This window comes from Notamacropus eugenii, chromosome 7, assembly GCF_028372415.1.
Source record: "Notamacropus eugenii isolate mMacEug1 chromosome 7, mMacEug1.pri_v2, whole genome shotgun sequence".
Taxonomy (NCBI): Eukaryota; Metazoa; Chordata; class Mammalia; order Diprotodontia; family Macropodidae; genus Notamacropus; species Notamacropus eugenii.
In genome coordinates this window covers 32,173,232-32,191,726 of record NC_092878.1, presented here as the reverse complement: position 1 = coordinate 32,191,726, position 18,495 = coordinate 32,173,232, and the positions used below count along the sequence as shown (strand labels likewise).

The following is an 18,495-nucleotide window of genomic DNA, read 5'->3' as shown; positions in this document are numbered from 1 at the left end:
AGTCAGGATTTAAAATCCAACCCTCTTTTCTATCACACCAAACATAGCGTTACCGTTGTGGTAGGGGAAGCCTTCTCACACCGAGTTTGCTAAAAATTGTCCATACTCATATCTGATATATTCTAAGTTTCTCATAGCATTTCTTCCCTATAGTTAGAATTAAAACCATCAAGTTCTTTCTTCCCCAGATCTCCATAGACTATGTTAGCAGATTGACTGATGGCCTTAAATGGGCTTCTTTTATAGAATAAGGAAGAATTAGAAGTGGGGAAAGGAGGAAGAATTTAATACCAAATGCCCCAGGCACTTGGAAATTTACTATATTTCTAAAGCCTCTCAAGAAAGGTAAATCCATAACCATTCATTTAGCCCAATTCAGTGTTGGGTACACTGATGGAAAGCTCTCTTTTATCTCTAACCCCTTGTTAAATATAAACTCATTTCCTCTTTTCTTATCCTCTGGGAAGATGGAAAACAGTTGGTCACCATTTGTTCTTATACTGCAATAATACAATATATTGTATATAATAATAATACAATATATTCCCATAATGGGAAGGACCAATAGTCCAGCTATTCTAATATTTTGTGTCTGATGGTAATACCAAAGAATAATTTGTGGGAGAGCATGGTTACATATATTTATCTATATATACCTATATAGATATCTTTCAGTCATATCAATATGTAAATTACAGTTTGCCTTAATTTATTTTTAGCCTGGCACTCATGAAATAGTTTATATCAACCCAGGAGTTACTTAAAATTTTTTTTTTGCCCAATTACCCCTTTAACTAGTCATATAAATTAATTTGTGTAAATGCGCAATGTAGTGTGTGAAGTATTAGTACTTCCTTTGTTGGTTTAAATCTATATTCTGTCCCTTATTTTTAGTATTATACTGAGATTCTAAATAATATAAACAATTTTTCCAATTATTTATTAGAAGTTATTGCAAGTTCAGCTTTGTGGCTGCTGAGCTTTTTCAGTCTTACCTGACATGTTGTGACCCCATTTGGAGTTTTCTTAGAAAAGATACTAGAGTGCTTTGCCATTTCCTTTTCTAGTTCATTTTACAGAAGATAAAATGTAGGCAAGCAGGGTTAAGAGACTTGACCCGGTTCAGACAGGTAGTACATGTCTGAGGGATGGCTCAGGAGGAGAAGTGAGGCTGGTGACTTGCACAGCACTCCCTCACTCAAAACAAAGTCAAGAGAAAGTCATGTCATCATTTCTATGATGTCATGATTCTCTTTGAAAACAAAGGACAAATACAACCTGTGAGTAGACTAAGCTGCCTAAATGGGGACTCAGCCATCTGAGCAACTCAGCTCATCAACCTAGCCCTCTCCCTTTTCCTTCTCTCCCAAAGAAGGTAAATTTTGGTTGCCAGAAGTTGATCAGTTAACTTGGGGTACACTGCATTGGCTAGATTCCTTCCCCTTTTCTTTCCTTCTTTCTTGTCTCCCCTAAAACCTTAGACGCCGTGCACCCTGAAGCCCATGGACTGAACAATGAAGGGTCCTTGCCCAATCTTCACTCAATGGCTGTTTTGGAACCTCCTGGCTTAGAGTGAATGTAAATAGTAAGTTTCTCTTTGAAACAACAGGCCTGAGACTCCTGCCCCTCCCAGCACGATTTATCTACTTATTATTTTCTATTAAAGGAGCTATTCCCTTGACTACTTTTTAAAGAAGCCTATTCACTGAATGGACATGACCTCATTTTCAATGAGTACCTGAAAAGGCCTTAGCCTAAAAGGCCAAAGTCTCCCAGTGCATCCTGGGTCATCTCCAGTCATGCTGATGATTCAGACAGCTCTGGAGGAGAAGGGAGGCTGGTGACCTGCACAGCCCTCCCTCACTCAAAACAAAGTCAAGTTCAAGTCATGTCATCATTTCTCTGATGTCATGGTCCTCTTCAAAAATGGAGGACAAGCACAACAGTGTGTCTGAGGCCAAATTTGAATTCAGATCTAACTAACTGCAGGCCAGGTGCGCTATTCACTCCAGCACCTCAGCTACCGTTTACAAGTTCACCTTATCCATAGTCTTAATAATTTTGCAGATTTCAATCAAAACTAGACTTCTCAGGCTTTATATTTCCAAACTAAATAATCAAATAGATCAATGAACTGGGAAAACCAAAAAACTAGAAAACCAAAAATTTTAAAACCAAAATAGAAATTCTAAAAATCAAAGAGATTTCAAAAAAATTGAAAGCAAATTAAGGAAACAATTTTTATTAGGTTATTCTCAATAATAAAAAGACTCTCTATATTCCTTTACTCACTTTCATTGCCTTTCTGTGGACATTCTTCAGTACTGTTTGTCTACTGAAATGCAGCAACCAGAGTTCCAAGTGGTATTAAGAGTAGGCTAAGATTGTTTACTTTGTTTCTAAATAATCCTCCTAATGATGTCCAACATCTGGTTCTTTTTGACTAGAGTAGCTAGCACACTGCTAGCATGTCACAATATCCTAGTTACATACGTCATAAAATCAGAAACTTGCTGATTTGTAAGGAATCTCAAAAGTCATCTAGTGCAACCCTTATTCAAACATAAATCTGTAATGCTCCCAATAAGTAATCAAGTCTATCAAGGCTCTACTTGAAGACTTCCATTGACTGAGAGCTCAGTAACCTATCCCGCCAAAGCCTATTCCATTTGGACCGTGACTTGTTAGTGTAATCTTTGAAATCTTTCTTTTATGAAAGAGCTTTAAACCACTTCCATGTAATTTCTGTGCAGTGGAAATTCCATTCCACCCCAGTCTTGCTCTTTGAGGCTATGAACCAAATCTAATCCCTCTTCTGTATAACAAGATAATGCTTTAAATAGTTGAGAACAGCTATGTTGCTGTCCTACCCCACCCAAGTTCTCTCTTCTTCAGGATAAATAGCCCAGCTGTTTCACCTGATCCCTAGTGGCAATTTCCCCTAAAAAACTTCGGCTTCTTAGCCTTCTGTTCTCCAAATTAAACAGTCCCAATTTCCTTAATTTCTCACCAAATACAATTTTTCAGCGCTTTATTTGGATTTATTGTTCTAATGTGAACCCTTTAAAACTTTTTCTCAATATTCAATCTCAAAACTGAGCATAGTTGATTCAAGACTTCATTAATTCAGAATTTATGATAATTCTGAAAAAGGTATGCACAAGTTTTTCTATGAAGAAAAGATTTGCTACAGCAGATCAATATTAAAAATGAGCTCAAGAAAAATGCTTTAACTCCTTAAAAGAACTTTTATTAAGCATCTTAAAGTACCTTAGAAACTATGATAAAAAAAGTGAACATAGAAGGCCTAACATTTTCTTAGCCTAATCACCGAAATTCAAACTACTGTACTTATGTAATAAAACCACACATCTTTTAATATACATCCATCACAGTCCTCAAATATGTATGAAGCACCTAGTACATATCCATGACAGTGCTAAGCACTGGGGAGACAAAGAAGGAAAAAAATCCCCTCTCTCCAAGAGCTCACACTTTACAACAGGGGAAACCATGCAAACAACTGTATACAAACAGGATATACACAAACTATATTAGAGACTATCAAGAGAAGAAAGGCAGTAGCATTAAGAGGGATGTGGAAAGGTTTTCTGGGGAAGGTAAGATCAAGAGATCGAGATGAAGAAGAATAAAATTCCAAGCCTGGGAGACAAGTCAGTAAAAATGCCAAGTGGAATTATGAAGCGTCATATGGGAGGAACAGCAAGGAGGCCAGGGAGAGGAATACACAAGGGCCTATACCAAGGGGGTTCAAGGGTCAGAGAAGGGACAAAGGCAGAATCAACAAGACTTGGCAACTGATGAAATATGATGGGGTTAGAAGGAAAAGAGGAAGTAAGGGGAAAGAATAACAACCAGGTCAGGAGTCAAAATAAATGGTGCTCTTGATAGTAGTATGTAAGTTGGGAATAGTGGAGGCTTTGGGGAAAAGAGAATGCCTTCAGTCATGGACATACTAAGTTTAAGATGTCGACAGAACACCCAGTTTGAGATGTCCAAGAAAGGTCAACAGAAAGGTTAGGGCTGAATAAAGAGATGTGGGAATCTTAAGTATAGAGACGATAGCTGAACCCATTGGAGTTGGGAAAAATCACCAAGCAAAATAGCAAAAAGAAAGAAGGGAAGAGCCTTGGGCATCACCCACAATTAATGGGCGTGACCTGGATGAAGATACTGCAAAGGAGATGAGAAAAGACTAGAACAGGGAAAGACCTGCAGACAAACCAGCAGACTTTTATCATAGATCAAGTGCAAAATGATAATGACAATGAAGGCCTGTACCAGGGCAGCAGCAGTATCGGAACTAGATTGGATATGGGGGGTGAGAGATAGTAAGGAGTCCAGGATTACACCCAGGTTTCAAGTTGGAAGTACTGGGAAGACTGTGGTGCCCTCAACAGTAGTAGGGAAGGCAAGGGGAAGGGGAGATTCAGAGGGCAAGAAAGTGAGTTCTGTTTTGGATATGTTGAGTTTAATATGTCTACTGGATAGCTAGTCTGAAGTGTTTAAAAGACAACTGAAAATGCAAGAATAGAAGTCGGCAGAAAAGTAAGGGCAAAATCAGAATCACCAACGTAGACATGATCATTACAGCCATGGGAGCTGATGAGAAGACCAAGGGAAGAAACAGAGCTATAAGACAGGGCCCTGCGGGACACCCACGGCGACGCGCACCTACAGCGGCGTGCCACAAATGAGGATCCGGTAAAAGAGCACAAGGAGGGATCTAACAGATGGAGGAAAACCCTAAGAGGGCAGTGTTAAAAATTAACAAGAAGAAAGTACTAAAGACAAAAGTGCTGCGTCAAACTCTCCAGAAAGAGGTGAAGAAAAGAAAAAAGCCAAAGAAAGATGAGTGAGAAATAAAATACTGGGTTACACAATTTATTCCAAGCAGTTACTCAGTATCCCTTACCATAACTAGTCAAAATTCTTTAAATTATACTCTTAAAAAAGAGCCTATTTATGTAATTAATATAATGGAAATATTGCCCAAATGTCGAATATGCCTTTAGAAACTCTAGAGTTGGCTTCACAGAAACATTATAGTGCCAATTTTCTGTCTCTTACAAATATTTTTCTAATTACACTCTCTCACATAGCACTGCAATGATATTCATACCTCAAGGATCCATGATTTTATTGGGAAGGATACTCTATCCATCCTCACAGACTGCAACCCCTTCAATGGCTTAACATATGATCTTTTAGTGAAAAAGGAAAAGATAAACACTTGGGCAGAGCCAAGATGGCAGAACAGAGGCAGGGACATGCTCAAGCTCTTCCCCCAAATCCCTTGAAATACCTGCAAAAATTGACTCTAAACAAATTCTAGAGCAGCACAAGCCACAAAATGAAAGAGTAAAACTTATTTCCAGCCCAAGACAACCTGGAAGGCCAACAGGAAAGATCTATTGCACTGGGCTCAAAATGGAATGCAACCCAACTGCCAGCACAGACGGACTGGAGCAGGCCTCAGGGCACTGACAACTGCTGTGATTTCCAGATTTCTCAACCCAAAAATGCCAAAGACAGCTTTAAAGGTCGGTGAAAAAGTTCTCTCACCTGGGTGAGAGGAGAACATGGTCTAACCCCAGTTCCCAGGGCAGCGGCAACCACTGCTGCAGAAGTGGCGCTTCTGGAGTTCTCAGCCTACAGACAGTAGGGGAATTGAGTGCAGATCTGAGTCTCAATCATGAGTGGTGGTCCTAGGGTGAGGAGGAGCACTGGGGTGAGAAAGAGCGCTGAGGTGGCAGAGCTGGTGGTGGCTGTGCAGAGGGAATCCTACTCACAGTTCCAGGGCAGAAAAGAGTGCTTGTGATTGCTCACAGACCAGAGCACAGGTCAGGAGAGGAGTGAACACCTCTCCTTGATTATACCACTTTGGAGGAACTGAAAACTTATGGGTGCCTAGAGATATGTCAGAAAACAGTTGCTGCACAAAACCTCTGAAACCTGGGATAGTATATCCTCCACTTAACAAAGAGCTCAAAAGTCAAGTAATTGGCTGGGAAAATGCCCAAAAAGGGGGAAAAAATTAGACTACAGAAGGTTACTTTCTTGGTGAAAAGGTATTTTCTCCCATCCTTTCAGATGAGCAAGATCTAAGCATACTATCAGAGGAAGACATAAAAGTCAAGGCTTCTACATCCAAAACTTATAAAAAAAAATATGCAATGGACTCAAGTCATTGAAGAGCTCAAAAAGGATTCTGAAAATCAAGTAGGAGAAGTAGAAGAAAAATTGGGAAGGGAAATGAGAGTGATGCAAGAAAATCATGAAAAACAAATCAACAGCTTACTAAAGGAGACCCAAAAAGATAACACCTTTAAAAATAGACTAACCCAAATGGCAAAAGAGGTCCAAAAAGCCAATGAGGAGAAGAATACCTTAATGAAGGAGAAGTTTCAAAAGCTCACTGAACAGAATAATTTGTTGAAAGAGAGAACTGAATTCAGAGAAATTAATGACTATGAATTAAACCAAGCAGTTAGTAAACAAAACCAAAAATTTGAAAAAATAGAAGATAATGTGAAACATCTCATTGGAAAAACAACTGACCTGGAAAATAGATCCAGGAGAAACAATTTAAAAATTATGGCACTACCTGAAAGCCTTGATCAAAAAAAGAGCCTAGACATTATCTTCCATGAAATTATTGAGGAAAACTGCCCTGATATTCTAGAACCAGAGGGAAAAATAAATATTGAAAGAATCCACCAATCACCTCCTGAAAGAGACCCGAACAGAGAAACTCCTAGGAATATTGTGGCCAAATTTCAGAGTTCCCAGATCAAGGAGAAAATACTGCAAGCAGCTAGAAAGAAGCAATTTGAGTATTGTGGAAATACAATCAGGATAACACAGGATCTGGCAGCTTCAACATTAAGGGATCAAAGGGCTTGGAATGGGATATTTCAGAGGTCAAAGGAACTGGGACTAAAACCAAGAATCACCTACCCAGCAAATCTGAGTATAATACTTCAAGGGAATAAATGGTCATTCAAGGATATAGAGGACTTTCAATCATTCACTTCATACTGAGGAAAAGACCAGACCTGTATAGAAAATCTGACTTCCCAAGACAAGAATCAAGAGAAGCATGAAAAGATAAACAGGAAAGAAAAATCATAAAAAGACTCTAAAGCTGAACTGTTTGCTACATGGAAAGAATGTATTTATAACTCTTGAATCTTTCAGTAATTTGGGTACATGGAGAGATTGTACATACGCGCGCGCACACACACACACACACACACACACATATAAAGATAGAGAGTACAGGGTGTGTTCAATCAGAAGAGATGATATTCACACAAAAATAAAATAAAATAAAAATTAAGGGGTAAAGGAGGAAAATACCGGAAAGAGAAAGGGAGAAATGGAACGGGGCAGGCTATAACTCATAAAAGAGATAAGAAAAATCTTGTTCAATGGAGGAGAAAAAGGAGAGGGGAGAGGGGAAAAATGAAGCTACTCTCTTCACATGTGGCTGAAGGAGGGAATAACATGCTCACTAAATTTGATATGAAAATTTATATCATACCACAGAAAATTAATGACATCTTTAGTTTGGGGGAAAGAATTTCAGTCCAAATTTCCTAGAGGACGGTAACCTCAGGTAAAATTCGGCTTTGATTGTAAAGTCAAGGTTTTAATGGTAAATTTGATTTTACGATGGCTATTTAATCAAGAACTAGAACATGTATAGAAAGGCATGTAAGCCACTTCAGATTTGCCTAAAAGATGTTCCTTAGCCAAAGTGAAATTACAATATTTGAAACCTGGTCATTGTAACTTGCCATTTTTAGACGCTATGGGACTGTTAAGTGACTGTTCTTCTGAGTCTAACTCCAGGTATGGATAGCAAGAAAGGCAGTCTGAGCCTCCAATACATGATGCCAGTAAGCCTGTGAGATGCTGGCATGAGCTGCAAAAGGTGATCTCATGGGAAGGGTGGGAGAGCAGCTGCTCAGCATGGGCTGAAGTAGGATTCTCCTGACTCAATTTCCCCACTGACACCTGGCAGACTTTAAGCCTGGCTGAATGCAAGTTCACAATCTACTCCTGCCTGGAACTGACATGAAGTTGGAGAGATACTGGTTCCCTGCAGTGTCCCTACTCTTGTTGGCAATTTCCTATAGTCAAAAGGTTTGTAAGCTTAATATCAGATCTATTAAATTACAGATTATTGGTAGGGGAACATCTGAGGTTAAGTCTAAAATTAAGCTATTATTCATAGGACTTTAGACCAACAACAACAAGTTAGAGTCCTTTAATTCTTAGTAATACTGTGGAGACGATCAGGTCAAGAGCTTGTGAAGTTAGCAACATAAATATTATTTGTGTCTCAGTTGGTTAATGTTTAAAAAAAAAATTCTTTTGTGGTCCATATTGTAAATGTTTTAAAAAGAAGTATCACCTGACCAAAATTTTGAATTGTTTTATCTGTTGTAAACTGTGTTAAAAATGAAAAATAAAATTAAAAAAAATTAGAATGGAGGAGATGGAAGCTAATGACTTTATAACAAATCAAGAAATTATAAAACAAAACCAAAAGGATGAAAAAAATAGAAAACAATGTGAAATATGTGATTGGAAAAACAACTGACCTGGAAAATAGATCCAAGAGAGATAATTTTAAAATTATTGGTCTGCCTGAAAACCATGATCAAAAAAAGAGCCTTGACATCATCCTTCAAGAAATTATCAAAGAAAACTGCCCTGATATTCTAAAACCAGAGGGTAAAACAGAAATGGAAAGAATTCACTGATCACCTCCTGAAAGAGACCCCAAAAGGAAAACTCCTAGCAATATTGTAGCCAAGTTCCAGAGTTCCCAGGTCAAGGAAAAAATATTACAAGCAGCCAGGAAAAAAAAACAGAAAAAAACAATTCAAGTATTGTGGAAATACAATCAGGAGAACACAGGATTTAGCAGCTTCTATACTAAGTTATCAGAGAGCTTGGAATATGATATTATAGAGGACTAAAACCAAGAATCACCTACCCAGCAAAACTGAGTGCAATACTTCAGGGAAAAAAATGGAATTTCAATGAAATAAAGGAATTCCAAGCATTGTATTCTTGTTGAAAAGACCTGAGCTGAACAGAAAATTTGACTTTCAAATACAAGAATCAAGAGAAATATGAAAATGTAAACAGAAAAGAGAAGCCTTAAGGAACTCATTGAAGTTGAACTGCTTACATTCCTACATGGAAAAACATTTGTTAATTCATGAGACCTTTTTCAGTATTAGAGTAGTTAGAGAGAATTTATATGTGTGTATGTGTATGTATGTAGGTGCATATGTGTATGTATATCATATGTGTAGGTATGTATATGGGTGTGGATGGATAAACAGACAGATAGGCAGATAAGATAGATAGATACAGAGGAAAAGAGAGAGACAGAGAGACAGAGGGTACAGGGTGAGCTGAACATGGAAAATACCTAAAAAATAAAATTTACTGTTGAGAGGAATGTACTGGGAGAAAGAGAAAGGGAGAGGTAGAATGTAGCAAATCATCTCACATAAAAGAGGCAAGAAAGAGCTTTTATGATGAAGGAGAGGAAGGAGGAAATGAAAAGGACTAAGGGAGCCTTACTCTCATGGGATCTGGCTTAAGGAGAGAATAACACACACTCAGTTGGGTAGGGAAACTTATTTTACCCTACAGGAAGGCAGGAGCAAAGGGGATAGGAGAGGGAGGATAATAGAAGGGACATCAAATTGGGGAAAGGGATAATCAGAAGCAAGTACTACTGTGGGAACAGGTAAAGAGAGAAAATGGAATAAATGGAGGGCAGGACAGAGAGAAATGTGGTTGGTCTTTCCCAACACAACTGTCATGGAAGTGTTCTGCATGGCTACACATGGATGAGCTATATTGAACTGCTTGCTTTCTCAGTGAGGGTGAGTGGGGAGGGAGGAAGAGAATATGGAACTCAAAGCTTTAAAAATTAATGTTAACAATTTTTTCATGCAACTAGGAAATAAGATGTACAGGCAATGGGGTATAGAAAACTATTTTGCCCTATAGGAAAACAGAAGGGAGAGGGGGTGGGAAAAGGAGGAGGATGATAGAAGGGAGGACAGACTTAGGGGAAGGGGTGCATGGGGTACATGCTGTCCTGGAGTGAGGGGTAGGGAGAGATGTGAGGAAATTTGGAATTCAAATTCTTATGGAAGTTAATGTTGAAAACTGAAAAATAACTGTATTACGTATTAAAAAAAAAACCCGATAAACACTTAATAGCCAACCTGGCATCACCAGGCCCATACTGGAAGCCTTTTTCACATGAAATGACCTGTCAGAGCTTATAATCCCACTAATATAACCTTTGAAAAATTAAGAATACCTCAGCACTATGATGATATGTTCTTATTTGCAGTCTCTCAGTAGTATGCGACACAGCTCAAAACAATTTATAATCTTGAAATAGATCCCAGAAGAAGTATGGACATTAAATCTTTCAAGTCTTAATTTCTAAGATTTATATATCTGTTAAATCATACTTAGAAACTTAGTCTAATACTCTTGAAGAGAAAACAACTATTAGCAAATTATTTAATTAAGAGCCTATTTGTAGTTCTATGAAGAATAATTAAGTGAATATTTATTATTTCTAGATGACTCAACTGAAAATACAGTTTAGCTGTGCTCCCTACCCCACTTCCACAATTTCTCCCCCTAAAAAAAGCAAGGTAAGTACAATTTATACGTATTTGTGAAATTCAAGAACCTTTATGACTATAAGGCAGCCAGAATTATAGTCAGTAAAGACAACCTCTGATTAGAAAAAATGATTATTTTTGATAACTGGCTAATTGTTATTCCGTTTATTAATATCTGTTCCACTTTAGAATTTAGCTCCAATAATAACCTTCAGCCCTCTATTCCCACCTCTCAAAAATCAATTCTGGTTAAGCTTCTCAATCCATCAGCTGAACGAGTCAAACAGTCCCCATTCGTATCTATGAATCGTACTCACCATTGGAGCTTTCACAGGGGCTCTGAAGACAATGGTCAGCGGCTTTCCCAAGCTGCTGAGTCTTTCCTTCACTGCCTGATTCCTCTATAGTATCCATTTGCGAATGTTTTATTAATAAAGTGTCTGCTTGCCCTGGAGATTGTGGCTGCTGCTTCTCCTGTTCAGTTCTCAGTATATCATCTACTCTTTCTAAAGACACTGGAGAGTGCTGAGGGTTCTCCTTCTCAGTAAGTGATTCCAGATTCTCGTCAGATTCTTGGCTCTTCTCTCCCTTAGCATCTAGACTGTTCTTAGCACCCAGTTCTATTCCTGGATCAACGTCCACACAAGAATGAGTATCTTCGTGGGCCTCTTCTCCCACAACAGGCTGAGAGGCAATATCAGCTGAGGACTCATCTTTTGTGGCTTTCTCTTCTACAATGACACCACAGCTTTCTGAGGTGGCCTCTCCCCCAGCCTCTGGGTCCTTCTGTTCCAGTTCTTCATCATGCATTTTCAGTTTTTTTGGAGAATCACTACCACTGACACTAGTATTAACTTCCATAGCTCCTTGGTACTCTTGATCTGGGATTTTTTCTTGGAGGCATAATCCTGGTGACTGAGTCTGAATCAGAGAGGGATGGAGTGGGCTACTCTCCCTGTTTTCTTTCTCTTCTTTCTGCCCCTCCTCTTGACTTTCACAAGGGGTTTCAGGAATTTCTTCAACCTCAGAAATTGAAGACCTCTTCTCTGTGTGATATTGTTTAGCCTCCACAGAGACCTCCTGATCTAATGCATTTAAGTGGGCCTCAGACGCAACAGCCTCAGATGAAACAGACTCAGATGGAACAGCCTCAGACGGAAGAACCTCAGACGGAACAGCCTCAGACGGAACAGCCTCAGACGGAACAGCCTCAGACGGAACAGCCTCAGACGAAACAGCCTCAGAGGGAAGAACCTCAGACGGAAGAGCCTCAGACGGAAGAGCCTCAGAAACAGCCTCAGACGAAAGACTCTCAGAAAGAAGTACTTGGCTTCCTGAATCACATGTAAAATCAACACAAACATGTTCCATCTCTTCTCTGGTTTTGCATTCAGTGGCTGAAATGATCATTTCATTTGTAGTTTTTACAGCATCTTCTGTCTTTTTACAGTTTTCACTCAGCTCTTCTTGACTGTCTTTTGTTTGGTTCACTAGTACACTAGAATCTTCTGTGGGACAAACTTTAGATTCCAGAGTTTGAGATACAGGTTGCGTATCTTCAGTCTGCGTGTTCTTAGCATCTTCATCGATCTGCTGAGAGGTCAAACTCTCCATCTTTGTAGACTGGCTGCAATCACTTCCAGAAAGCATCAGCTCACAGGATTCTCCCATTAGTGGCTGCCCAAGATCCTCAGTGGGATTTCCTTCCTCAGTCTGTGAAGTCTTAGAGCACTCCACTGTGAAAGAGGAATTGTATCTATCTTCAGTGTTCTTTTCGTCACTTGGTCCCTGCTCCAAACTTGGAGATGGAATAAAAATGTCCTAAGGAGAGAAAAGGTAATAAACATTTTTTCTTCACATTCAAATTACTTTGTTCACCTATAACTCACATCAGAAACCTACATCTCTTTTTATTCAAACTAGAAACCAAATAACTGAGTTTATAAGCACTTTGCCCATGATCACAGGGTTAAAAAAGGTGTGTTTAGGAAAAAATCCCAGATTTGTATATCAATCTTTTTCTCAAAACAAAAAGCTACTTCCTCCTCTAGTTCCTCTTGCCAAATCCCAGACATGAGTAAAACAGAATGTATATAAGATATTTTTAAAGATAACAGACTTCTCCCTTGGAAGAAAGGAAAAACATTTAAATATTTGACTACATATGTTTAGAGTTCCAATACAGCGTCACACAGCTAAATGGGCACTTTAAAAATAATGATGGTGAAGAATCAGCACGCACTTGTGTGAATTTTACTAAAGGACTCTGTCTTAGGAAGAGTGGTGATTGTGAAACCCAGAAAGTACATGACTCCTTAAACACAGAGTAAACCGTTCAGTGAAGTTCTCATTCTTTCACAAAAGAGCAGTGCAACCATCTTGCTTCCCAGTATTATGGCAGCTGATGAATGTCACTACGCTGATAACAAGTCAAATCTAGGACAGATGTCAATTCTAAAAGATTTTTCTTTTGCTGTGCCACTCTGAATTGGAATTGTGAAAAGTTGTATGCCAAGCAGGCGAGGTATGAATGTGCTATTATTTTAAAATTATAACATCTAACTAGGAATCAAATAAGATTACAAGACAGTCCATACGTACAATATCAGTCTATATTTCAGCGCCTTGAATTTTTTCTTTGCTCTTTTGGAAAATACGCAGCTAAGTCCTAAATACTATGAATAATAAATCCCCTAAAGTGTTTGCATTATTTGAATACGCACTGCATATTTCCACTGGGCTAGAATAAATAATCAGAGTTTACATAAATATAACTTTGAATAGCACAAATGCAAACAGGAATTCCATTATTTGCACTAATTGGGACCTGACTGTAACGGTCACATATCTGAGAGCCTGGACAAACACTTTTTTTTTCTCCCCCTTTTTTTTGCGAGGCAATCTGGGTCAAGTGACTTGCCCAGGGTCACACAGCTAGTAAGTGCCTGAAGCCACATTTGAACTCAGGTCCTCCTGATTCCAGGGCCGGTGCTCTATCCACTTCACCACCGAGATGCCCCTTTAGACAGACACTTTTAACAACTACTTTTAAAATACATTCCTTTTGAAAATGTGTTTAATAGACCCAAATGTATAATCATACAAGTCATTCCCCAATTGATAAATGGTCAAAGGATATGAACAGGCAATTTTCAGAGGAAGAAATTAAAGCTATCTATAATCATATGAAAAAATGATCTAAATCACTATTGATTAGAGAGATGCAAATCAAAACAACTCTGAGGTACCACATCACACCTATAAGATTGGCAAACATGACAGAACAAGAAAATGATAAATGCTGGAGAGGATGTGGGAGAGTTGGAACACTAATTCATTGTTGGTGGAGCTGCGAGCGCATCCAACCATTCTGGAGAGCAATTTGGAACTATGCCCAAAGGGCTACAAAAATGTGCATACCCTTTGACCCAGCAATATCGCTACTAGGACTATATCCCCAAGAGATCATAAAAATGGGAAAGGGTCCCACATGTACAAAAATATTTATAGCAGCACTCTATGTAGTTGCCAAAAACTGGAAGTCAAGGGGATGTCCATCAATTGGGGAATGGCTGAATAAATTATGGTATATGAATGTACTGGAGTACTATTGTGCCATAAGAAATGATGAACAAGAAGACTTCAGAGAGGCCTGGAAGGACTTATATGACCTGATGCTGAGTGAAAGGAGCAGAACCAGGAGAACTTTGTGCACAGCAACGACCACAGTGTGTGAGAGTTTTTTCTGGTAGACTTGGATTTTTGTAATAACGCAAAAACTTCTTATAAAAAAAAAAAAATCCCAAAGGTGGTTCTCAAGGCAAAATGCCTTCCACACTCAGAGAAAGAAATATGGAAGTCATTCGCAAAATGTAGCAGATCATGTTTGTGTATGTGTATGTGTTTGTGTATCATGTTCTGATTTGTTATACGATTTCTTTCAGTTATTTTAGTCTGACTACATAGCATGACTATAGTGAAAATATACTCAATAGGAAAGTATATGTAGAATCTATACAGAATTGTATGCAGTCATGGGGAGGGAGGGGGGTAGTGGGGGGGGATAAAATCGCAATTGTATGGCAGTGATTGTTAAACATTAAAAAATAAAAAAAAATAAAGTACTTGCTAAGGTGGCTTTACTATGTGTCAGTAACTATGGTAGGAGCTGACGATACAAATACAATAAATCTTGGCAAGGACTTCTCAGAAAACATGAAAGAAGTTCGAGAAAAATTATGTTCGAACATTTTATATAATATACCACAAGCTTCAAATGGATGCATGATCTGAAGATTAAAGTCATAGCATTAAAAAAAAGAACAGAGGAAAATCCGATCAGGTACCTTTAAAAGCAACAGCTAAAGGCAGAATTCTTACCAAACAAGATTAGAGAATAAAACTGATAATTCTGATTACATGAAACTGAAGAACTCTTATACAAATTTAATGGAACTAGAATAAGGGAAGCAGTTGACAAGGGGAAAAAGCTATCACGTAGGTCTGACGCATGCCTGATTTCCCAGATTTCGAGGGAACCAGCATGGACATATACAATTAAAAGTCATTCCCCAGTGGGTGAAGGCAAAAAAGATATAAACAAATAGTTCTTAAAATGACTATGAACGATTATATGAAGGATTGCTTCAACTCACTAATAATTAGGGAACAATAAATTAAACCAAGTCTAAAGCTTCATTTCATGCCTAGAAAATCGGCAGATAACAAAAAATGGGAAGTCAAAATTGGAGAAGTTGTGGAAAGATAAGCATATCAAAGATAGCAGGAAAGTACACAAAATATTTCTAAGCACTTTTTTTTGGTAGCAAGTAAGTGGAACAAGGAATAGCTAAAAAAAATGATGGTGTCTGAATAGCAGAGAGGTGCAGAAGGAGCCACGTGCTTTCACACATGGCCAAATGGTGATTCCTTTAGTTCCATTACGCAAGGCAGGGCCAGGGCTTCTATTTTTGAAAGAAAGATTTTTGGAGAGGGATGGTGCTAATACAGACACACAGACACACACTCACACATCAAAGAAAGGGTCAACGAAACATTTAAAAATACACAAAAGATCAAAATCAGAAGAAGTTCAGAAAGGAACAAAGCAATTCTGTTAAGTTTAACATTTTCTTAAAAAAGCCCTCAAACGACTTGCAACAGAAATTTTGTTCTTTGTATGTTGAAATATTCATATTTAAGTTCATAATAAAAAAAGAACATTTGAAATTAAAAAAACAGGCACACCGCTACACTGCTCCTAAAGCTCAGTTAGTCCAATCATTTTGGAAACAAGATCTCACTGGCAGACGTATACACCAAGCAGGTCAGAGACAAAAAAGGTCCCATTTATAGCCATGTATTGATAACAGCACTTTCGGTAACAGCAAAGAACTGGAAGCAAAGTAGATAGATACCCCATCCGTGGGAAGTAGAGAAGCAAACAGTGATACATGAATATAACGGAATATTGCTGTACCATAAGAATTGACTAATTGAAGAGACAGAGAAATACGTGCTCTTCTATGAAATGATGCAAAATGAAGCAGTCAGAACAAAGAATACAGTGCACATAATGACAAAAAATGTAAATGTATAAAAACAAAAAAACAAGGCAAGGAAAACGGAATGCAGGGAAATGATAATGATCAAGGAAGAGACATGAGGATGCACCTCCCTCCCTCATTTTCAGATACGGAGGACGATACACATGGGACAACGTCAGACCGGACTGAGGAGCAGGTTTGTTTTGCCGAATTATTTTCTTTCTTTTTCTGTTATTCGGGACAATTCCCAAGAAAGAAGGTTCGAGGTATATTGGAAAATGAAAAACAAAAAATACAAATCAAAGTGTAAGTTCTTCATAGTTGTCAAAGTTTGGTACATATAAAATATGACAGTTAGAAATAAACTACTCAGAGCAAATATTACTTGTGGATTACCAAAAATATGGACTTTTTAGCAGCACTTAGTAAAACTTGTGGCTGATTTGGTATTTTTTGATAAATTATTAAAATTACAAGTCTGAAATGATGAATGAAAATACAGTGAAGGAATGAAAGATACTTACTACATCTCTGCTACTTTTCTTCACACTAAACTTGAGAGGAAGGGATCTTCGGACCTTTTCTTTAGGACTTCTCTTAGGCGAGAAGCAATCTGCCTTCCCTGACTCCACCCTAGGAATTTTTTCATAAGAGGGAAGAAAAAAAATGCAATTTTTGATAACGACAATTTAAGCTGTATATGTTGCCAACAATATTTTTTCTGCGAGGCAAAACTTAACATAAAAATCCACAATAAGTTTTAGTGCTCATCTCCTAAAAGAATAAAAATATCAGACACTCTTGATGGAGGAGTCCTAACTAGCTATGTGGGACCTTTGGCAAATCACAACTTGATGACAGTTTCCTCAACATTTATAACATTAGGATTTATATCAGATGATTTCTAAGTCTATTCTAGATCTAAGATTTTATAAGTCGTGGGAATATGAAAACTTTATTTGTGTACCTAATTGTCATGCTTCTGACAAGAACTATTATAGTCCTTTGAACTTGGATCAAATAGATTTTCAAATCACAAGTAAAACATTAAGATGATATACTGTAGGGCAAAAGAGACAAGATTTTAATCAAGCAGAAGTGGTTTTTAGATTGAGAATCTTTCTTTGATAGAGGGAAAAAAGGAAAATGTTCTTGACTAATAAGAGTATACTGACAGGGAAATTTTCAAAAATGTTTTATTATTAAAATTGTATCAGTTTGCAGAAACAATAAATAACAAAGCAAACTATCCAAATCATTTAAACTAAGTTTCATTAGTTATCAGTGACTGAAGCAACTCACCTGCACACTTTTTCGCTTGCAATCCTTGTACTTCGCCTCTGAACACCTGTACTGAACCAACGACTTCCACTGATGGCTATGGGGGAGACTGAACTCTGGGAAGATGCACCAGGACTTGCTTCAAACTGAACTACAAAAGTAGCATAACATATATTAACTGATTTGTTTTAAAGCACAAAACATCAATAATATTGTTTTTTAAGAGACTTTTGAATTCCAAAATTTTTTTTTAAATTTTAGCTTAATAACCTTCCTTCATTTTCCTTTTACATAAAACACTATTTTTATTAATGTTATACTTTAGGAGGATCAAGAAAATGTTTAATTCGATTTTAACTTCTGTTAATAACATACAAAACAGTTCCTATATATAAACTCTGACTTGATATCCCCAGGGGAGAATATCACATTCCTTCTGTTTCCCCAATTCATGATAATTACCCTCAGCTAATTAAACATTATGCTAATAACCACTTGGATCTTCCAGTGTTTTTCTATTCCTTTGATTTCAATTCACTCTCCAGGTTCTCTTCTTACCTGTCTCAGTATCATTTTCAGTTTCCTTTGCTGAATCATCACCCCTGTCCCACTCCTAACCACATATATTCTCCAAGTCTCTGGGCCCTTCTCCTCTCTACTCACATACATACCACCCTAGTTCAGACCTTCCTCACTCTTGCTTGAACTATAATAACAGCCTAATTAAACTCCTAGCTTAAGTTTCCCCCCTCCAATTCATCCTCCACATAGCCTCCAAAATATTCTTCCTGTAACAATATGTTTATCAGGTCACCTCCTTAAGAAGCCGTGGTACCTTTAGATAAAAAAACATAAAATTTCTCAGCTTGGTTTTTAAAGCTTTTCACAGTCTAGATACAGACTACTTTTATAGATAGTTCCTAATATTCTCTTTCATGTAGTCTATTCCACACTGTCGTACCTGCTGT

At 37.8% G+C, this 18,495-nt stretch overlaps 1 protein-coding gene and 1 long non-coding RNA gene across 12 annotated transcripts in view; one reads left to right on the top strand and one right to left on the bottom strand.

Annotated features, from left to right (window-relative positions):
• The window catches only part of LOC140513764 (TP53-binding protein 1-like), a 131,189-nt gene that overhangs the window by 78,963 nt on the left and 33,731 nt on the right, over positions 1-18,495 (bottom strand). For all 11 annotated transcript variants that reach the window (XR_011970305.1, XR_011970304.1, XR_011970306.1 and 8 more), the window contains 3 exons: positions 17,549-17,678; positions 16,771-16,879; positions 11,018-12,521 (listed from right to left, as the gene is read on the bottom strand). Coding sequence is in view for 6 of the 11 variants with exons in the window: in XM_072623692.1 (XP_072479793.1) it covers positions 11,018-12,521; positions 16,771-16,879; positions 17,549-17,678 (1,743 nt within the window). In the remaining 5 variants the exon portion in view is untranslated. The remainder of the gene's footprint in view (positions 1-11,017; positions 12,522-16,770; positions 16,880-17,548; positions 17,679-18,495) is intronic.
• The window catches only part of LOC140513844 (uncharacterized), a 31,872-nt gene continuing 14,666 nt past the window's right edge, over positions 1,290-18,495 (top strand). Inside the window, exons 1-3 of the long non-coding RNA XR_011970386.1 lie at positions 1,290-1,375; positions 1,482-1,585; positions 10,656-10,730. This is a non-coding gene — a long non-coding RNA (uncharacterized lncRNA). The remainder of the gene's footprint in view (positions 1,376-1,481; positions 1,586-10,655; positions 10,731-18,495) is intronic.